The sequence below is a fragment of the Asterias rubens genome, chromosome 5, assembly GCF_902459465.1.
Source record: "Asterias rubens chromosome 5, eAstRub1.3, whole genome shotgun sequence".
Taxonomy (NCBI): Eukaryota; Metazoa; Echinodermata; class Asteroidea; order Forcipulatida; family Asteriidae; genus Asterias; species Asterias rubens.
This window is the reverse complement of record NC_047066.1, coordinates 8,273,826-8,297,439: the sequence shown is the minus strand read 5'-3', so window position 1 is coordinate 8,297,439 and position 23,614 is coordinate 8,273,826. Positions and strand designations below refer to the sequence as shown.

The window sequence follows — 23,614 nt, the reverse complement described above, 5'->3', positions numbered from 1 at the left end:
TTTTTGTGGGATGAGTTGTACAGCCTTTGCTCATCTCTACGCAGTGAACATGGACAATTCACCAAAGAAGAGGCTCACGAGTTTGAACTCAGAAGCAGGAAATGGTTGAAATGTTACACTGCGACTTATCCGAGTACAAATGTTACTCCTTATATGCATATGTGCTTGTTAACCATGTTCCAGAATTGCTTCTCAAGTTTGGTTCAATTTCTGAGTTCACTCAACAAGGTCTTGAGAAGCTCAATGACATAACTACAAAAATGTATTTCAGAAGTACAAACCACCATAGGCAGGATGCCCTACTTCAACTTCTTCGAAAAAGGAGTAGAAATGAAATGTTGTCAACCCTCAAACTCAATGAAACTTAATTTAGAAACCTGAACCATAATTTAATTCTGTATTTGAAGGTGGAGTGGAATGTACAATTTGTTATGGAAACAAATACTCCATTTAGTTTATTGAAAATGCACATTATGTTTTAAGAATGCATTGAAGTGTGGTTTTATGAGTAATTTTATGACTTACACTTAAATAATTGTAAATTCATGACACAATGTTTTTTTAAATGAGTTTATGAACAATTAACATGTTAACAACATTACTAAATCAAATAAGTATCTTGTGGTCATCTGTGCAGAATAACCTTAGACCAAAACGCTTTCTTTCTAACGTTTTTTAAACATGATTATAGATTTTCGAGTGAAATGGCATGACATTTTGAATTAATAACATGAGTTGCATCGACATGAATTGTATTGAATTGTATTGGCATAAATTGCATTGACAAAACCGATTTAGTTATTGTTAAACTTAAAGTTGCGAGATTGTAATAACATTGTTTGTAACAAGAATAAAGAAAGAATTTCATTTGAATGCAAAGTATACGTTCCATCAATGATTCACTTTCCGAGTCTTCTCCAAAAATGTTTTTAATTTTCAACTTTTATATTGCATACTCAATCATTCGGGGTTTTTGTTGTTGAAAAAAACAAAAATATATAGTCACAGTATGAAACTTACAAAGAACTAAGAAGATCTTCACCCATCTTTTCGACGTGCAGCGTGTGCAGAGCTGAACAGAAGCCGGTAGCTTGTTTGTTTACGCATAGAGCACAAGTGCCATACCCACCCTGGAATGGGATAGTCTAGCACTCCTTATATGGCAATCACTTTCCCGCGGGTTGTTGTGTTTTGGTCATGTGGGCTGATTTTTCCAATGGACAAGTACGTGTATAAAAAATGTGTTTACAGGAAACCAAAGATATGAATATTTAAAATCAAGATATAAATATTCATAACCCGAGTGAACACTTTGCATACACATCCGACTGATAGTGGTATAATATGGAACGCCAAAGAGGCATTTAATCATCGGTGATGGTCTTTTGCAACCGGTTATCAAATTTGTCATCGGTGGTGGTCCTATGCGATCGGTGATCAACTTTAGCGAGCGGTGATAAAACACGATCGGTGGTCCATTTTAGCGATCGGTCATGCATATTCATGATCGGTGATGGTATATAGCGATCGGTCATGCATATTCACGACCGTTGATGGCTTTTTGCAATCGGTGGTCAACTTTAGTGATCGGTGGTGGCTTTTTGCAATCGGTCAACGTTAGGGATCGGTGGTGGCTTTTTGCAGTTGGTCAACTTTAGGGATCGGTGATGGCTTTTTGCATGCGGTCAACTTTAGTGATTGGTGGTGGCTTTTTGCAATCATTCAACTTTAGTGATCGGTGGTGGCTTTTTGCAATCGGTCAACTTTAGTGATCGGTGGTGGCTTTTTGCAATCGGTCAACTTTATAGTGATCGGTGGTGGCTGTTTGCAATCGGTCAACTTTAGGGATCGGTGGTGGCTTTTTGCAATCGGTCAACTTCAGGGATCGGTGATGGCTTTTTGCATGCGGTCAACTTTAGTGATCGGTGGTGGCTTTTTGCAATCGTCAACTTTAGGGATCGGTGATGGTTTTGCAATCGGTCAACTTAAGGGATCGGAGGTGGCTTTTTGCAATCAGTCAACTTTAGGGATCGGTGGTGGCTTTTTGCAATCGGTCACATTTTGCAACCGGTGATGGGATTTTGGGATATCCGAATTTTGCGTCCGGTCGGTGCAGGCCTACTTCAAAACCTATGATTGGGTAGATTGTGAATATTAGTTGTTGTTATTTTCTAGTTCACACCACCATGGAGGAATAAATTACACTCACCAGCGGGTTGACTGACTTGCCAAACATTTGTAGAAGAGTACCATTTTATAACTATGTAAGGGGGAACGCAACAAACATCAAATTAATCAGCTCTTTCTAAAAAGATAATAATAATAATAACAAATGGGTAGGAGAGGGTGTGGAAGGGTTATCTATGTCCCACAATTGGTTGTCGTCTTCCGGAAATGGTAGGGACTTTTCGTTTTCGACGACGGATGGTTCTGCGACGGTTGTTCAGCTAAACGTTGTCGTTTTCAGCACAACGAAGATTCATCCCAAGTACTGTCGTAGAAATTGAGGGACGACCGTCCTCAAAGCCGACGCATGCGCAGATGACGCCAAATGTCATCTTGATGATATTGAGCCAGAATTGGGCCAGTGCTGGCCTTCTTCCGGTCAAGCGTCATGTCCTTGCTAGTAAAGTGCCCACACTGGGCCAATGTCGGTTTTATAGAGGCAAACTATTTTAGTTAGGACGGAGGTTTGCCTGTCTTAGCCAATATTGGTTTTGTGCGGCACAACGTTTCGACAAAATTATGAACCTTTAATGGGCCAATGCTGGTTTTGTAGCGGTGCACCATTTTGGGAAAGTGGTAGAAAACCTGCAGTGGTCCAATACTGGTTTTGTGGCACACCATTTGGGAAAACAGGCAGAAAACCTCTCATTGAGCCAATACTGGTTTTGTAGCTGCACACCATTTTTTGTCAAAATGGTGTCATTATAGAAAACCTTTTCGGGGCCAATCATGCCAATACTGGCTTTGGCAAAACGGTAAAGAAATATGTTCTAATGACTAAACCGACTTGATATTTAAAAAGGAATTAGCCCATGCAAGTTATTTATTGAAGCTGGGGTGGATTTCACAAAGAGGTAAGACTAGTCTTATCTCGAGTTAGGAAGAGTTAATCGTCCTAACTTAGGACTAGCCATACGTTTCTTATATCTCCAAGGACTATGTCCTAAGTTAGGACTAGGCCTAACTCTCTGTGAAATCGACCCCTGATGGTACCGGCATTTTGAGAAACCGAATACTATTAATAAAACAAAATTCTAAAATTAATACCTCCTTTTTTAGTTTATTGGTTTTTACATAGCATTTTTTAATTTGATTTATTCATTGCTGCTGTTTTTTCATTTTTTATGTTTTGTGTTTATCATGGACAACTACACTTTATTGTAATGAACTTTTTTATTGGAAAGTAATTACATTTAAATTTAATATATTTAATATACTTTTTGCATTTTTATTTTATTAATAAAAACTTACGAGTTAAAATGCTGGTTGAATTTTCGTCTGATAATGAAAGTTTTACTTTCTGTCATCTGTCTACTGGTTTGTTGGCGGCACACCATTTTGGCAAAATGGTAGAAAACCTCTATTGTGCCAACACTGGTTTTGTAGCTGCACCATAGACAATCTTTTCTGGGCCAATACCTTTTTTTTAGCGCCACGCCATTTTGACAAAATGGTATAGACAACTTTTTCTGGGCCAATACTGGTTTCGAAGTGGCACACCATTTTGGCAAATAATGGTATAAAACAACTTTTTTGTGCCAATACTGATTTGGTAACGGCCACCATTGGGCCGGCATTGAACCGACATTGGTCATAATATGCAATTTTCAAGGCAGGGTGTCAAATCTGTGGCACAGGATGTCTTAAGATTGTCGAAACAATTAAAAAATGACAAAGTAATGTAATTTGTTGAGATTTTTTTTGCTATAAAATCTCCCCCAAAATTGTAGATATTAATAAATCTTGATTGCAATAATGTAATAATTTGAAATAACTGATTGCCCAATGTATGTATGTTATCTGGGTATAAAATGGTACTCTTCTAAAAATGTTTAGCAAGTCAGTCAACCCGCTGGTGAGTGTAATTTATTCCTCCACGGTGGTGTGAACTAGAAAATAACAACAATTAATATCCACAATCTACACAATCATAGGTTTTGAAGTAGGCCTGCACCACCGATCCCTAAAGTTGACCGATTGCAAACAGCCACCACCGATCACTAAAGTTGACCGATTGCAAAAAGAAACCACTGATCACTAAAGTTGACCGATTGCAAAAAGCCACCACCGATCACTAAAGTTGAATGATTGCAAAAAGCCACCACCGATCACTAAAGTTGACCGCATGCAAAAAGCCATCACCGATCCCTAAAGTTGACCAACTGCAAAAAGCCACCACCGATCCCTAACGTTGACCGATTGCAAAAAGCCACCACGGATCGCTAAAGTTGACCGATTGCAAAAAGCCACCACCGATCACTAAAGTTGACCACCGATTGCAAAAAGCCATCAACGGTCGTGAATATGCATGACCGATCGCTATATACCATCACCGATCATGAATATGCATGACCGATCGCTAAAATGGACCACCGATCGTGTTTTATCATCGCTCGCTAAAGTTGATCACCGATCGCATAGGACCACCACCGATGATTAAATGCCTCTTTGGCGTTCCATAGTATAAGGCCACAAAGTAGGTCATGTCACGCGTTGCAAACAATGCAATTGACATATTATCACTATGTCACGATGTGACTGTATGGTTCAACAGAACTCGAAAAGTACGTGTATAAAATATACATCAAATCTGTTGATTTTTATATGAACATGTTCACAGATATATGGAGTTTAATAATTGGAGTGAACACTTTGTCTGTGGCATTCAAAACAAGGCTCAATGATGCTTGGAAGGCGGGACAGTGGTTTCACGTAATACAATTGTACGTGTCTATTGTCTGTCAACCGATGGTGGCGCCCTCGATGAGACGTTTCAACTCGATATGATACTCCATTACGTTGTTCCCATGTTTGCATATATTCAGACAGAAATCAAGGGTATTATTTCAATACTATCATCATCAGAAGACTGTGTAAGTTTTATGTGAATCTGTGATCCTAGACGAGTTTTTTCCTCTTACCAATATAGTAAAAGTTTGCGGTAATACCATGTAATAATAATCTCTAAATGAGCTGGGGTGGTTCTGAAAAGAACCATTGGTTTCTTTCAAGAAGCACCCCAACTTAATCAGAGATTATCATTGCATGGTCTTACGCAAACCTTTATATCGTATTTCCACCATGCAATGTTTCAAATCCTCCCAATTCTGTAGCGTTCCTCCTACCATTTCTCACCTTTGCATTTAAAATGAGCGCGAATCCTCGCCACGTCACTCGTAAAGAGCGGTTGATCTGTGAAACTCGCCCCGTCCAATCTTCCTTTCGCTACGGTCGGGTTGACCCCTCCAATCCTGATCCGTGTGCAGGAGCATCGGTTCTCGTGGTCTTCAGAGGGCAATATCCACCGGAGTTTTCCCTCGCTCTCCGGGTCACGTTCTTGTCCGTAGTAGCACACCCTCCCGTCGACGCCTCGGCTTCCAACAACCAGTACTTTAACATGAAATCGAATCAGAAAACAAATTGCTCGTCAAGCTATAATAGTTTTTGCAATACGGTGGACACAAAACTGGGTGCGTTCGATTAGCTTCCCTGTGTCTACCCCGCGGTGCTCACTCGGGTGAGCCCCTGAACAGAGCTAAACGACCGATCACTCACCGCTCTTGTAGTGACGTCATGCACCTGGGGCCACTCCCCAAGTGACCCACTCCACAAGCAGGGCACTGGGGGCTGACCCGGGTGAGGCCCATGGAATGACGTCAAAGCTAATCGAACGCACCGGGGGAAGACCGGGGTCAGACCGGGGTCAGACCGGGGTCGACCCAGGGAAGCTAAACGAACGCACCCATAACACGTTTAGGTTTGGGTGAATCTGTCTGTACACACCTACACCAAAAAGTACACTAGTAATGTATTGTCCATCATGCCTCAAAAAGGCCAATGTATGGTACCCCCCCCCCCCCCCAGAAACAAAATAGTTGTCCGGGTTGGTTCGCGATGTGGGGCATGCTGTAGGCCCTCCGCCCTATTGTGCCCTCTTATTGTGTCCATGGAATCTCATGAATTCTTTGGAGGAATATATAGGGGCGGGTCTTCGTTATCTATCTGCCATAAACGCATAGTTTTGTGTGTTGAAACAAAAATAACGATAACACGGCACTGGCACGGTCCCAACATAATGCATAAAAAAAACATGTGAAAATTTTAGCTGAATTGGTAATTGAAGTTGCAAGAGAATAATGTAAGATAGACACACGAGTTGCACAAGTAATGTGTGTGCTTTCAGATGCATAATAAAAAGGCTTCAGCTGAATTCTCTTTCTCAATTCAGAGGGAGCCGTTTCCCACAATGTGTTATACTATCGACATCTCCCCATCACTCGTTACCAAGTAAGTTTTTATGCTGACAATTTTTTGAGTGATTTACAATAGTGTCCAGAGCCTTTAAAAGGTCCGTGTACTTTTTGTAGGACACAAAACCCAAAATCCACAGAATTACATCAAACTCAAACAGTTTGAAGATAATCGAAAGGTTTCCTTAAGATATTACTTGCTGAGGAGCTGTAGTTTTTAGAAATGAGTAAAACAAGTCACAAAATAATGTTCGTCTCAGGAGACGAAATTTATTTGAGCTTGTAATATTTTCGTGACATTGGTTTACTCATTTCTCAAAAACTACAGCATTTAACTCCATGATCTCAGTAAGTAATTAGGGGAAGCTTTCTACTATCATTATCTTCAAACGGTGTAAGTTTAATGTAAATTTGTTGACATTGTGTTTTGTGTTACAAAAAGTACCAAAATCCTTCAAAGCCGTAAAGATGAGCAACCTTTTACTGTGTGACATTAGGCGGGAACTTCATACTGAAAGGTCAACATCAGCTTGCGTGTGAGCGGGAACAAACACCAAACAATAAACCAAAAGAAAATTTGTCATAAACGTCCGGGATTTCAAAGACAAGCATTTATTATCGTTCAATTTTGTAATCGTCCTCCCGGCCTTCATTTGTTTTTATACTTCGCTAATTATCATGACGAATAGCCGTTTAACAAGATTGAATATTGGTTGAGGCGGCTTTTTGTTCCATGTGTTCTTTTGGATTTTTCACAAACAATTTTGCGGTTTTTTTTCTCCGAATTTATTTTAATGTCATAGCAATTTGCGGCATTGTTGCTGAGTACAACCTTTCAGAACACTTAACGTGGGTTGATGTTAATAAATAATCGACATTAACGTAATTAATTTTTACTGTGAGGCAATATTTGTACTTCATGAGATAATGCTCTTATTCAATCATAATCATTAACCATGACGACGGTATGGCCATAAAAGTCTCGTGATGCGCAATTCACATTACAAAAGAAAACATTATTTATCTCCGGTTATGAAAATCGTTAGTCTTGCAGATCAATTACTAGTTCGTGGATCAACTGCTATATCACAATGACTTGAAGAACAAGTTTGGTTGAGAAGAATTAAAGGCATTGGACACTATTGGTAATTACTCAGAATAATTGTTAGCACAAAAACTTACTTGGTAACGAGCAAATAATAAAATACAGCTGAAGCCTTTTATAACATCTGAAAGCACAAACAGTTGTGCAACGAGAGCGTTACTCTTTCAATATTCTCTTGCAACTTCGAGGACCAATTATTGAGTCAAAATTTTCACAGATTTGTTATTTTATTGCATACGTTGGGATACACCAAGTGAGAATGCTGGTCTTTTACCATTTTCAAGAATTTGTTCCAAGCCGGATCATTTTGGCGGCCATCTTGTTGGCCATCTTGGATTTCTGACGAAAATCGTAAACTAACATAGTAATCTAATATCACACAGAGATAAATGGACACATTTTCAAAGTATAATTCTAGTATGAGGGGATTGTTTAGAGGGTAAAATTATCACAAGGGGCCCATTTGGCGGCCGTCTTTGCGGCCAGTTTGGATTTCTGACACATTTTGAAACTAAACAGCATACAGAGACAAATGAAAACATTGGTTTTCAGCATAACTTCAGCATGGGAAAGTGATTGAAATGGTTATACACGAATTAACCTCCTTTTGTCAAATCAAGTTTGTACTGGAATGATTTTAGGGGGGTTAGAGCAAAAACATTATTTGGGCAAAACAGTCTGTCCCTTTTATTGGGGGGGGGGGGTAAGTCCATATTGGAGCATGAAGTAAGATAGCCTGCCGTCGATTTCACCAAACTCTTCCTAACTTAGGATTAATCTCAGGACTTAGGACGAGTTAAAGACACGACACAATATTGGTTATTGTCAAAGACTAGTCTTCACAGTTGGTGTATCTCAACATATGCATAAAATAATAAACCTGTACAAATTTGAGCTCAATTGGTCGTTGAAGTTGCGAGATAATAATGAAAGAAAAAACACCCTTGTCACACGAAGTGGTGCGCTTTCAGATGCTCGATTTTGATACCTCAAATTCAAAATCTGAGGTCTCGAAACCAAATACGTGGAAAATTACTTCTTTCTCGAAAACTACGTCATTTCAGAGGGAGCTGTTTCTCACAATATTTTATACTATCAACCTCTCCCCATTACTCGTTACCAAGTATGGTTAAATACTAATAATTATTTTGAGTAATTACCAATAGTGTCCACTGCCTTTAAGTTCCGTATCCAAAGTCGTAGGACGCATTGAACCCATCCTAAGTTAGGACGGGTTACTCGTCCTATAACTCGAGATAGAATTAATCCTAGTAGCGTTTCGTGAAATCGGCTGCAGCTATCTAAAACTCTGCCGTGTTTAGCCGTTCAATGCATATACCCCACCCCCACATCCACTGTTTATCCCCGTCACTTGAAGGAACGTTACAGAATAGGTAAGAAAACAATTGTGAAGATCACAGATTTACATAAAACTTACACGATCTGATGATGATGATAGTAGAAAACATCCCTTGAAATATTTCTGTCTGAAATTTCACATTTGATGAGAAATAAATAATCTAATTTCGCGTTTGGAGTTTATCGCTCAGTGAGCGTTTTATTCATTTTTGTTTGGGCATCGATGCAATGCAAAATTTGTAATCGTTTTTTCACTATTCTCTCGTGATCCAGAAGGCCGATCGGTCTCGAACTTCTTCAGGTTTGTCAGTTTATATATTTGGTGGATTACATAAAGTGCTTACACAATTCTGTAATGTTCCTTTAACCATGGATAAAATCAAAACTGAGTGCTTGAGGCTGGTTTGTAACTTTGTATGAATTCAGTTTTCTTATAGTTTGTTTTTACCCTCACGAAGTTTATATGACTTCTTTTGTAAAAGTGCAGAACACAGGGGTATAGCGTGTATTAAGTTAAAACAGATAACTCGTCATGTACAGGGTGTGTAAAAAAAAAGTTGACCGGGATTGGTGATGTTATTCAAAACAATCAAATTGACACTCAATAGTTCAATAAAGAATATATATTAAACAAGCGCTCTCTCCTGCTTAATAGACAAAAAAGAATGAACGAAATTGATCATTCCTATAGAGGATTTATGTCTCAGACAATTGAACATAAAGCTTATTACAAGCACAAAATGAAACCCGTTGAGTAGAAAATCGTGTGTTGCATATTCATTATAACGGATTCGATTTTCGCGAATGCACGGGCTTTCGTATTTTTACCAATACGCGACCAAATCAAAAGGGAGCATGGACGAGCCCCCGCCCCCGCCCCCAATTGCTCCCCTCATCAATTGCAATATACACCGAAACTTTATCATATGTATATAAAAAACATGGACATTGTTACTCGTACTCGTGAAACCGAATCAATTATTGGTGATTTTAGAATTGCGGCATGACTCATTTCGGCAATTTACTCTTCAGGCGACGCCATTAACATTTCAATAGAAGGCAGTGGTGAGATGCTACACACACCGGCATTGTATTGGGTGCTTTGGTGTTACAATATTTTATCTCATGGGGGCACCTAATTAATGTCGAATTGAGGTACTTTTTGTAAACACACAACTCAATATTCACAGATTTAAGTTAAACTTCAAAGTTTGAAGATTACGAAGAAGGCTTCACTTCAATTATTACTTTCTTAGGTGATGTAGAGAAATTGTTGAGAAATGAGTAAAACAATGCAACAAAAATACGTTTTAAGTGCTTAAAGGGTCTATATAACATTTGTAGGACAAAAAGCACAATGTCCACAGAATTACACTTAACTTACACAGTTTGAAGATAATGATAGTAGAAAGCTTCCCTGAAAATACTACGTGCTGAGGTGCTGTAGTTTTTGGGAAATGATTAAAACAATGTCATGAAAATAATTTTCGTCTCATGAGACGAACATTATTTTAATCATTTACAAACGTACTTTCATGACATTGTTTTACTCATTTCTCAAAAACTACAGCACCTCAGTAAGTAAGATTTGAAGGGAAACTTTTTACTATCATTATCTTCAAACCCTGTAAGTTTAATGTAAATCTATGGACATTTTGAAAAAGTACCCAAATCCTTTAAGAGACTACAAATTAAAATTATATTTGTGATTTTTATTTTACTCATTTCTATTAAAAAAACCAGCACCTCAGAAAGTAATGTTTTAAGAGAAGCTTACTACCATCATTATCTTCAAACCGTATAAGTTTAATGTAAATCTGTGGACATTGTGATTTGTGTCCTACAAAAAGTAGACACCCAGACCATTTAAAGGAATGTTACAGAATTCGCAAGAAAAAAAAATCGTGAAGAGAAAATAGTGAAAATCGACATCGATGCAAAAACAAAAACAACAAATAAAACGCTCACTGAGCGATAAACTCCAAACGCGAAAATAGATTATTTATTTGTCATCGAATGTGACATTTCAGACAGAAATATTTTAAGGGGTGGTTTATACAGTAACTATCATCATCATTAGGCCGTGTACGTTTTTTTCTTACCAATTCTGCAGTGTTCCTTTAATCATCATTATTAGAGTTTTTTGCCGTTCGTTTTATAATACCGTTCTCAATGCAATCATTGATGCGTAAAACCTGTTATTTTATTTTCCGAATGAAAGTTTTAACGCTCTAAAAATCTGTGATCTTCACGTTTTTTTCCGGTTTTTTTTCTTTCTTACCGATTATGTAATGTTCCTTTAAGTTGCTCTCGGTCTCCGTATAGCGAATATTAAAGCACCCTTACGTCACTGAAGGGTTCCGGGAAGAGCATTATAAAACTTTCATCCGGAAATTAAAATTACAGTGTTTACACTTCGATGACTGCGTTGGGACCACAACACAAAAGAAGTGTACAGCTCTAATGATGATGATCAAAGGTTTATTGCAAAACTGGTAAGAGAAAAAGCTTGCCTATGATCACAGATTAAATTACATAAAACTGATGTCATGAAAAACGTGTAATCGGTTTTCACTATTTTCTCTTGACCCAGATGGCCGATCGATCTCAAACTTTTACAGGTTTGCCAGTTTATGTACATGACGTGTACATGGTGGATTACATATTAAAGTGCTTATACGGCCAGCAACTCTTTTGGTAGCAAAAAAGTTCTGTAATGTTCCTTTAAATGAACTCTTTCCATGAAGCGGGTAGAAAGGGCGTTCGTAGCTACTAGTTCTTTCACGGTCGTTTAAAACAGTGGTCGAATTGCCCTGTGATAGCGAGGGCCTTTCTCACACGGCGGTTCGACCATGCAAGGTTTTAATCGACCGTGAAAGAACTATAGTAGCTACCCTATTATTCCATTCATAATAATATTATTTAGGCGTAATAAAGTAAGAAAACTTATCTGCTTGATTTCGATACCTCAAAATCGAGTTCTGAGGTCTCGAAATCAAATTCGTGAAAATTTACTTCCATCTCGAATACTACGTCACTTCAGACGAAGCCGTTTCTATATCAATCTCCACCCCCCCCCCATTACTCGTTACCAAGTGAGGTTTTATGCTAATAATTATTTTGAGAAATTACTAACAGTGTTCACTGCCTTCAGTTGAAAGTTTGCAAAAAATACTGAATTTGGCCAAAACATCATGGGCCCAATTCAATGGGCTTAATGGGGAATAATATTATTCAGGCGTAATAAAGTAAGAAAACTTATCTGCTTGATTTCGATACCTCAAAATCGAGTTCTGAGGTCTCGAAATCAAATTCGTGAAAATTTACTTCCATCTCGAATACTACGTCACTTCAGACGAAGCCGTTTCTATATCAATCTCCACCCCCACCCCCCCCCCCATTACTCGTTACCAAGTGAGGTTTTATGCTAATAATTATTTTGAGAAATTACTAACAGTGTTCACTGCCTTCAGTTGAAAGTTTGCAAAAAATACTGAATTTGGCCAAAACATCATGGGCCCAATTCAATAGGGCCTACTCCACGTTACAAGGCATTATATGCTTACGCCTGCACGTATAAGCGGAGATTGGTGATTGTAAGCGCAGAATTCAGCGGTAAGCAGAGACATAAAATTGGGCCCTATTATAGTGTTAAAGCCATTGGACGGACATAAAATTGGGCCCTGGTGTTAAAGCCATTGGACACTTTCGGTAAACCGTATTATCCAAGGCCCACACTTCGTGCATCACAACTTATATATAACCATTTAGCCACTGGACCGCCCAGCCACCTTAAGCGATACACTGTTTTATGCGGTAGGAGGAAACCTCGCTATAGTTTGTAGAAAATAAGAAACATCAAAATAAAACTAGGTAGTCAATAGTATGCCTACGCATTGGTGAATCCATCTAGTTGTTTATAGATCATTATTCATTTTTCTCTTCACAGTTGACTTGACGAAGCTAATGATGATGAAATAAATTAGCACTTACCCAACAAAACGCTTATTAGTAAACACAAAGGAAACTGTATTTATCATTCATGGTGATATTGTCGAAAACTTATGCCTTCGCAAATACTCAGCATTGAGCCAAATAAAAGCCTTGAAAAGCTATTGTATCCATTTTATCATTATACAAAAATAATCGCCATAAATATTACCGTAGTTTTTTTTTATTGTACCCCAATGAGGACTTGAACAAATATTACCGAAAGGGTCAAAAATTGTGCGTTTAATTATAGATAATAAGCCTTGGCTATCTTTAAAATATTTGAACTACGATTTAAGTAAAGTTACTGCAAGAATCTTGAAAAGAAAAACAAAATTATTTCGGAAAACTCGGGCGTTGCAGGGACTAGAGGGATAAAATAACAAACCTGTGAAAATTTAGGCTCAATCGGTTATCGGAGTCGGGAAAAAATAACGGGAAAACCCACCCTTGTTTCCGCACGTTTCGCCGTGTCATGACATGTGTTTAAAATAAATCCGTAATTCTTTTGACCCAGAAGTTGTCAAACATAATGATAATGATAATGATAATGATAATGTTTAAAATAAATCCGTAATTCTCGATATCGAGAATTGATATTGTTGTAATGTTTTCTCAACAAGTAAAGCATTTCATTGAATAATATTTCAAGAGAAGTCTTTCACCATTACCTTCTGTAAACCCTGTAAGTTATTTGTAAATCTGTGAACTTATAAAACAAAATTCTGTTCCGAAAGTGTCCAATGGCTTTAACACGGTTGAATGCGGTTTGTTTAACAACGATGGAAATGTCTTTAAATTACTTTGCGACGAGCCTGCCAAGCGAAGTTTTGCGATTTGTTTGTTTGCTGTTGTTATTTTTGCCGCAAGGTCATATCCGTGTTTAACCTTCACCTAAGACGTCATACCATTATTGTTCCATCGCTCAATTATTTCGAACAAATGACACGGTGGCTGCCTTTTACACAATATCACACCATTCCTTCGAAATTATGGAGCGCTGGAACAATATAACATGACGTCAAAGGTATAGAGGTTAACAACAGATAAATTAACTACTAATGAAGATGAAACTCTACAGGTAAATTACATTACATACATCTTCATTTACATTGAGTAGGGATTCATGTCATGGCCAAAAACATAATCTTCAAAAGGTATCAAAACACTTAAAGACAGTGGACACTATTGGTAATTGTCAAAGACTAGCCTTCACAGTTGGGGTATCTCAACATATGCATAAAATAACAAACCTGTGGACGTTTGAGCTCAATCGGTCTTCGAACTTGCGAGATAATAATGAAAGAAAAAAACACCCATGTCACACGAAGTTGTGTGCGTTTAGATGGTTGATTTCGAGACCTCAAGTTCTAAATCTGAGGTCTCGAAATCAAATTCAGGGAAAATTACTTCTTTCTCGAAAACTACGTCACTTCAGAGGGAGCCGTTTCTCACAATGTTTTATACCACCAGCCTCTCCCCATTACTCATCACCAAGAAAGGTTTTATGCAAAAAATTATTTTGAGTAATTACCAATAGTGTCCACTGCCTTAAAAAACTGTCAGCCTTTAAACCAACAAACATTTGAACTCAATATTATCCACGCCATGCCAAGCTCCAATGATGACCAGATGAAACTGGGTCTACTGTTGGACAGGCAATTCGACTTCACAATTTTATATTAATGTTTTGTTTTACCCTAAAACCGATGTGTGTAAGCAATGTATACCCAGTACTTTCCCTATAGTCCTATTCACAAAAATCACAGGCATTTTACTCAGTGAGATTCGAACGTACGACCTTCGATTCTTTACTCTTTTGCATTGAGGCATAGGCCTAATGTGATTGTTTCAATGTTTTATAGTATACTTTTTTATCTACACGCAGAAATATTTTTGGTTTTGTCAAGTATTTCGTGGACATTCACGTCAGATTATCTTGTATTTGTTGAGTGGGTATCAAGTTTCTATGGTTTTTTTAACGTGGACAATAAATTTAAAAAAATCTCATGAAAATCTAAACAGTAATAATTAGCATTAAAGGCACTAGACACTATTGCTTAATACTCTAAATAATTGTTATAATAAAAACAGACGAATTGAGCAATGGAGAAACGGCTCCCAACGCAGTTTTTGAGAAAGAGGTAATTTCTCACCCAAATGCTATATAAAACTCTAAAAGTCTTTTAGGTATCTGAAAGCAGACAAATTTGTGCAACAAGGGTGTTTTTTCTTTCATTATTCTCTTGCAACTTCGACGACCAATTGAGTTGAATATTTCACAGGTTTGTTATTTTATGCACACGTTGAATTACACCAAGTGAGAATACTGGTCTTTGACAATCACCGAATGTCTCCATGCCTTTGAAAGAAATGAAAATATATTCTACAGTTTTAAATTAAGAGAAGCGCGGCCACTAGAAACACCCTTGCTCCCGTATTGATTTGTGTCTTCTCAAGTTTGGTCAATATTGCTTTCTTAAACAAATGACCATATTCTAATCTATAAGCAAATATGAAATATGAACCACAGGTTTTTCCAACCGCACAAAATAGTGCTTAAAGACACTGGACACTATTGGTAATTTTCACAGACTAGTCTTCACAGTTGGTGTATCTCAACATCTGCATAAAATAACAAACCTGTGAAAAAATTGAGCTCAATCGGTCGTCGAAGTTGCGAGATAAGAATGAAAGAAAGGAAAAAACACCCTTGTCGCACCATGATCACACGAAGTTGTGTGCTTGCTGATGCTTGATTTCGAGAACTCAAATTCTAAATCTGAGGTCTCGAAATCAAATTCGTGGAAAATTACTTCTTTCTCGAAAACTTCGTCACTTCAGAGGGAGCTGTTTCTCACAATGTTTATACTTTCAACCTCTTCCCAAATCAAGAAAGGTTTCATGATAATAATTATTTTTAGTAATTCCCAATAGTGTCCACTGCCTTTAACAATATTGTTTGCTAACCGGAAATGAGCAGAATTCTAATCACAAATGTGACATGGTATGTATACAATTTTTGTTATTCCTACCTACTTCTTGTGCTTTAAGAGTCAGTTCAGGTAAATAATTGACATAGTTGCTCACGGTCAAAAAATGAATTTTTTTAATACTTTGTGGGTGGAAGGGCCTTGGGGTGCAAGTAAACAAAATTGCATTTTCAATTCTATATATAGCCCGTTGCCATGGTTACGGCTCATTTTGTTTTTTGGCCAATTTAGGGGTCTGAAAAACTGGTTTCTAGCTCATATTTACAACTCCACCCCACCAAAATGCAAAATTATTTCAAAAAACCTTTTATATCACTACAAAGTATCATCCTTGGCCTTCATTGAGAAAAAAAATTATTGCTTTAAATATCACCCTTGTGCTATTTTTGCATCATGCATTACAGTATGTTTTTAGAACTTGCAAAATCGACATTTTTACCCTATTTTTGGACCCCGAAATGTCAACTTGCCAGGGGTCTCAGAAAATTTTCCTTTCGGCTGTGATTAGGGCCAACATTGGTCTTTCCATATCTGGTGTCAAAAACTTGGGCAATTGTATCCTGTTGTGACAGTACTGCCTCAAAACTAGACTTTTTGCCCCAAAACGTGATAAATGACTTTTTAAGGGTCTTTTCACATAATATCGACATACGCGTCCACCGTAACAAAAAAAGGAATATTTTTCTTATACTTTGTGGATGGTAGGGACTTGGGGTCCAAACAAACAACATTTACATTTCAAATCATAATATAACACGTTGCCATGGTAACAGTTCATTTGTGTTTAGGCCACTTTAGGCCGATTTTGGGGTCTGAAAAACTGTTTTTTTAGTTAATATTTACAACTCCAGCCAACCAAAAAACAAAAATATTTCATAAAACCTTTTCCATCACTACAAATTATCATCCTTGGCTTTACTTGAGACAAACAAATATTGCTATAAATTTCACCCTTGTGCTATTTTTAGAACGTGCATTAGAGTATGTTTTTAGAACTTGCAAAATCAACATTTTTACCCTTTTTTTTTGACTCAAAATTGCTTTTTTTCAGGGGTCTCAGAATATTTTCCTTTCGATTTTGATTAGGGCCAAAATTTGCTTCATTTTGAATTTATAACATTAAGAAGTTAGTAATAATTCCATCAATCTGGCAGCTTTTCATAAGCACTCTGTAGGCTTAGTGCATTACCAAACATTGATCAGGACTTGTTGATGACCTAAATCTTAGAATGTTTCAATGTTTCAATGTTGTTTCATTAAAGGAACACGTTGCCTTGGATCGGTCGAGTTGGTCTTTGAAAAGCATTTGTAAACGTTTATTACAAAATGCATATGATTAGAAAGATATTTTAAAAGTAGAATATAATGATCCACACAAGTATCACTCAAAAACATCTTTCTAACCATGCATTTTATAACAAACGGTTACAAACGCATTTCAAAGACTAACTTGACCGATCCCAGGCAACGTGTTCCTTTTAAATGATCTCTAACGCTCATCTTGCAAATCGTTAGTATCATTGTTTTTAATAAGATCTTGGCAAACTTTTCCAACACATTTAAGCGGGCTTTTTAATTTCCCACATTTGTGTTGGACATGATTGGATGCTCTAAACCATCTGCCTCAAGCACAGAAACTACATTGTTTATGATCTCTATCTCAATAAAAAATTACATTTGGTAGCAGGCAGGGACCAAGGAGAGTAGGCCCTGTATTAAAGACAACTTGTAAAGAATGCTCATCGCACTCTACTTGCAATGGGAATCATACCTGTACAATAGGTAAAGTAGCCAAATCAAGAACTCTCAGTGGCAAAGCATTGGTTATAGCTTGGTTGGATACCATTATGTTTAAATAAAAACTTTGTATTAATTACTCAAAGGGCATGGAAACAGTGCCAGATTTTTAACAAGCATGCATTGTTTTTGGAAAAATTACTACACTTAAGGCATGATCAGTCACAACAGGATACAATAAACACAGTGTTTCTACCCAGAAGACATGAAAACACCAATAACAACCGAAAGGGAACACTTTCAAAAAAGAGGCGCTATTCACAAAACATTGTTTTATGCAATGTCAAGAAATATGATTGGGGCTGGGCGGGGCAAATTCTAAAATTAAGGTCATCAACAGTTCCTGATCAATGTTGGGTAATCCACTAGTGCTTAGGAAAGCTGCAAGATTGATAGAATTATTACTTTTTAATGTTAGAAATTCAATATGAAGAAAAAACAATTCAAAATGCATTTTTCTGTTTGGGGAAAAAAGTCTATTTTTGAGACAGTACTGTTAACATCAGGATACACTTGCCCAAGTTTTTCTTACCAGAAATAAAAAGACAAATTTTGGCCCTGATCAAAACCGGAAGGAAAATATTCTGAGACCCCTGAAAAAATGAAATTTTGAGGGCAAAAAATATGGTAAAAATGTTGATTTTGCAAGTTCTAAAAACATACTCTAATGCACGTTCTAAAAATAGCACAAGGGTGAAATGTATAGCAATATTTTTTTGTCTCAAGTAAAGCCAAGGATGATACTTTGTAGTGATGTAAAAGGTTTTATGAAATATTTTTGTTTTTTGGTGGGGTGGAGTTGTAAATATTAACTAAAAAAACAGTTTTTCAGACCCCAAAATCGGCCTAAAGTGGCCTAAACACAAATGAACTGTTACCATGGCAACGCGTTATATTATGATTTGAAATGTAAATGTTGTTTATTTGGACCCCAAGTCCCTACCATCCACAAAGTATAAGAAAAATATTCTTTTTTTTTACCGTGGACACGTATGTCGATATTATGTGAAAAGACCCTTAAAAAGGCATTTTTCACGTTTTTGGGAAAAAAGTCTAGTTTTGAGGCAGTACTGTCACAACAGGATACAATTGCCCAAGTTTTTGACACCAGATATGGAAAGACCAATGTTGGCCCTAATCACAGCCGAAAGGAAAATTTTCTGAGACCCCTGGCAAGTTGACATTTTGGGGTCCAAAAAAAGGGTAAAAATGTCGATTTTGCAAGTTCTAAAAACATACTGTAATGCATGATGCAAAAATAGCACAAGGGTGATATTTAAAGCAATAATTTTTTTTCTCAAGGAAGGCCAAGGATGATACTTTGTAGTGATATAAAAGGTTTTTTGAAATAATTTTGCATTTTGGTGGGGTGGAGTTGTAAATATGAGCTAAAAACCAGTTTTTCAAACCCCAAAATCGGCCTAAAATGGCCAAAAAACAAAATGAGCCGTAACCATGGCAACGGGCTATATACAGAATTGAAAATGCAATTTTGTTTACTTGCACCCCAAGGCCCTTCCACCAACAAAGCATAAAAAAAATTCATTTTTTGACCGTGAGCAACTATGTCAATTATTTACCTGAACTGACTCTTAACAGCTCTATGACATTGGGCTTGTTCAGAACTTTTTAAATCTTGTTCACATGTTTGAAATCTTTTTAAAATATTGTTAGTCACTCTTTGTTTCTTGAGTCTTTTTTGGTTATGCAAAGTTTGCTGCAGATGAAGTGACGATACCACATCTATTACGTTTTTCGAAAAAATTACATTAACGTGTTCTGATACCTTTTGTAGATTGGTTGTTTAGGCCGTATCCGAATGTATGAATTCGGCAGTGGCTGTATCCATGAATTGCCGAAAAGTGCTATTCGATGATGTGGTTGCAGCAAACGACAACAGTTGATACCGATATTGCTTAATAAATCAGTCACAGTCTCAGTCAAAACCACATGCATAATTAACTAATAGCCTGCGTCGTTAAAGGCACTAGACACCGTTGGTAATTACTCAAAATAATTGGAAGCATAATACTTACTCGGTAACGAGTAATGGGGAGAGGTTGATAGTATAAAACATTGTGAGAAACGGCTCCCTCTGAAGTGACGTAGTTTTTGAGAAAGAGTTAGTTTCTCACTCAGAAGGACTTCAGGCATGAAGCCTTTTATTAGGCATCTGAAAGCACACGGTTGTGCAACAGGTGTGTTTTTTCTTTCATTATCTCGCAACTTCGATGACCAATCGAGCCGAAATGTTTATAGTTTTGTTTTTGTATGCATAATGTTGAGATACACCAAGTGAGAAGACTGGTCCTTGACAATTACCAAAGGTGCTCGTTGCCTTTGAAGGCAGTGGACACTATTGGTAATTACTCAAAATAATTATTAGCATAAAACCTTTCTTTGGTGACGAGTAATGGGGAGAGGTTGATGGTATAAAACATTATGAGAAACGGCTTCCTCTGAAGTGCCATAGTTTTCGAGAAAGAAGTAATTTCCCACGAATTTGATTTCGAGACCTTATAGATTTAGAACTTGAGGTCTCGAAATCAACCATCTAAACGCACACAACTTCGTGTGACAAGGGTTATTTTTCTTTCATCATTATCTCGCAACTTCGATGACCGATTTAACTCAAATTTTCACAGGTTTGTTTTATTTATGCATATGAAGAGATACACCAACTGTGAAGACTAGTCTTTGACAATTACCAATAGTTTCCAGTGTCTTAAAGAGGACGAGAATGATAATCTCAACTCTACTTGACTTACCGGACAAGGCGACCAAGACGAGGGTGAAAACCTTCCCGGGCTTCCGCTCCGTTCTCTCCCCGTCCATGATCAACTCACGTTTCGATCCGATCATGAGATTTAATTATTAATCAGAAGTGACGAACGCTCCTGGCTGGTGAAAAGGGGGCAGACGATGCTGACAGTTCCGCACCCTCGTGTCCGTATGACACTTTGAAAATCGAAATTTGCTTATCACTTCGGGAGATTGAGGCGGGGTAAATAAGCGAATGTTAAATATGTACACGTTGTAATGTTGGATACTGTATATAGATGATTGTGACGTCACTTTCTAGCCGTGGTGTAAAAATGATATCCAATTGGATTGTTTCTACAAATTGATAAACGAGTTACTGTCACCTCTTACTGTAAAATGACTGCATTTCTATAGTATTTTTATGTAGAACCAATTCTTGTTGTGTGTGTAAGCCTACCTAGCTATCTTTGATGCCATCCTTTGAGACAAATTAATCTGGGTGGATGTTTCCCACCATCCTACAATCTGGACTGTTTTGAGAGGAATATTAATTCCTGCATCCAGCTCTCCTGAGTTATTTTCATGTTCAATCATTTTCTTCTTGAAGCCCCTTATACCAAGAGTGGCTTTAGCCTTGTTTGGGGCGAACTTGCATAACAAAAAAAATACACCAAAAAAATCTACCAATATGAGCATTTCCTTGAAAAGCTGAAAGATTAGCACATGTCAGTTTTAACTATTATTGGGTTTTTATATATAAAATATCATAAACCACGAGGGAAAATCACTATGGTAAATTGTTTTTAAGTCAGTGCATATTACGAGCCAATGACGCATTAAAGGGTATATTCTTGGCTTTGTTCAATGACATTTGCGCACATCAGGGTCATGTATATGTTTTTTGTCAACGAATGTTTTTTTCATACAAAAATTATATAGAAAGATACAATGCAATTAACGTGTGGAAGTTTTAGCTGAGTACAAGTGTCGAACTTGCTGAGAAATCAGCAAAAACTGTTATGGTATTTAAAACAAAAGTCGAATGCATCCACGTTTAGCGAAGTGACAGCGGGTACCAGCCGCATTAGTGGCCGCAGCACTCGCGAACGAAAACCAATCTGTAAAAATCTTAGAGACAATTGATTCATGAATCATTTCTCTGAATTAAATGTTTTGGGGTGAAACAATTTGCAATCCGAATTATTTCTCAACATAGTTTGTACTACCAACAGCTGCAGTGCTTTTCGCCAAAAAAGTCTGTATCGTCATTAATGATTGCATCAATTACCTGACTGGTTATGTGGAAAATACTACTGTATTATTCCATTAAAGGTACTTTCTCCTTGTGTTTCACTGAACAACTTCAAGAGTTGAACTTTAACCTTTGACCTGCTGTTTAAACAAAGAACGTTTGTAGCATGTCCATGGCCGAGCGGTCTATAAACAGTGCACCGGTGGTAAGTTCCGTTGGTTAAGACATTGAGGTGTGGTTCGGACTGGCCACGAAACTTGCGTACTTAAACAAGACGGTGTCCTGTAATTGCTTCTCTTCACCCAGATGTATAAAAAGGTACATAATATAAGGGTTGAGTTCCAAATAGCTTTTGGAGTGCCACAACAGTGATCTGAGAAGGATTACATGAATGTTATAAGCCTATATGACAAGGGCACTGTTAAAGCGCATTTGTACGTTGTTTTCTCCTGAAGACAATCAGAGCATACTAATCGAAACGTTGATTAGGTTAGGAATTAGGATATAAAAGCCAAGGCTTCACCCCATCCTAAGTTTTGCCCTTCGGATTTGTTAATAAGTGGCTACTATTTGCGACTGTGACTGCTAATAATTATTAAACACCATTATCTGTATTTTATCATGTGAGGGCAATACCGAAATAAATGTTTTATTGAATTGAATTTGCGCCAGTTTGAATTGAAGTTTCCCACGAGGCGTGACAGGTTCAGAGGTCAAGCAAGTCATCATGTCCCACCTGACCCACTGCAGCGCATTGTGATATGATAGCTCTTCGTATTTTGTGTCTGAGCAACCCCATTATAGGCGCGAAACGGGCCGTGACGTGCCTGCCATTCATTCACATAACGACAGTTACAAAGTGCCCTGTAATGATGTCTGACTTCCTCGCCCACTCCAACGAGGTGATTAGTGTAAAATTTATAAATTGATAATTCGTGAAAAAGTGCACAAGCCTCGGTAATAATATGGTAATGTTTGCTTTGTGCGAACTGCTTAGTTGACAATAATGGATGTAAAAATAGCATGCAGTATTATGCTCTTATCTGTTTTAAATGTAGATTTTAATTAACTAAAGGCCACAGTCTACAAGAGCTAATCCGGTTGCCAGCACAACGGGGATGGGATCATTGCTAATTATACTAATTTTTAAATGCATATTTTGTGTAAAATGAGACAAACTCCATGCTCCGATTTTAAAGGAACATACAGATTATTTTTTTACTTTTTGGCAGCGTATAAGCACTTCATGTAATCCACTACATACATACAGTACATATCGAATCAACTGACAAACCTGTAGCGTTTGAGATCGAATCAATAAGTTAGTAATTTGGGTCACGAGAAAATACTGAAAATCCGATACACATTTTGCATGACATCGATAAAAAAAATATTAAAAAAATTATGTAAACGATCACTGAGCGATAAACTCCAAACGGGAAATAAGTTTGATTTACGTTTCATAACAATATGAAATTATTTCAGACAAAGCTTCAAGGGGATGTTTTCTTCTATCAACATCGACCAAATGACTGTGTACGTTTTATGTAAATCTGTGATCCTAGACGAGTTTTTTTTCTTGCTAATTTTGTAATGTTCTTTGTAATATTCCTTCAAACATATATTGGTACATGTTGTTTATTGTACATGCAAACACACAATTGACATAATGGCCGGAAGGGTGAAGCAAGTGTTTTGCTCAATAGTACAAGACTTGAACCCACCCTGTGCAAACACCGGAACTTGAGTCCCTTGCAACTCTACTGTAGGGCTAGTTAATTTTCTGTCTAAAATAGTATACAACTCTAGCTAGGACGATGCAGGACCGAATTCTTGAACATTTTAGAACACTAAACATAGTATGTTTTTCCTTCCTAAA

At 37.4% G+C, this 23,614-nt stretch overlaps 1 protein-coding gene across 2 annotated transcripts in view; it reads right to left on the bottom strand.

Annotated features, from left to right (window-relative positions):
• Positions 1-20,665, bottom strand: part of LOC117290670 (fibrinogen-like protein 1) — a 31,229-nt gene extending 10,564 nt beyond the window's left edge. For both annotated transcript variants that reach the window (XM_033772191.1, XM_033772192.1), the window contains exons 1-2: positions 20,489-20,665; positions 5,362-5,616 (exon numbers count right to left, since the gene is read on the bottom strand). In XM_033772191.1, coding sequence (XP_033628082.1) covers positions 5,362-5,616; positions 20,489-20,582 — 349 coding nt within the window. In that variant the 5' untranslated portion in view covers positions 20,583-20,665. The remainder of the gene's footprint in view (positions 1-5,361; positions 5,617-20,488) is intronic.
• Positions 20,666-23,614: the final 2,949 nt, after the last annotated feature.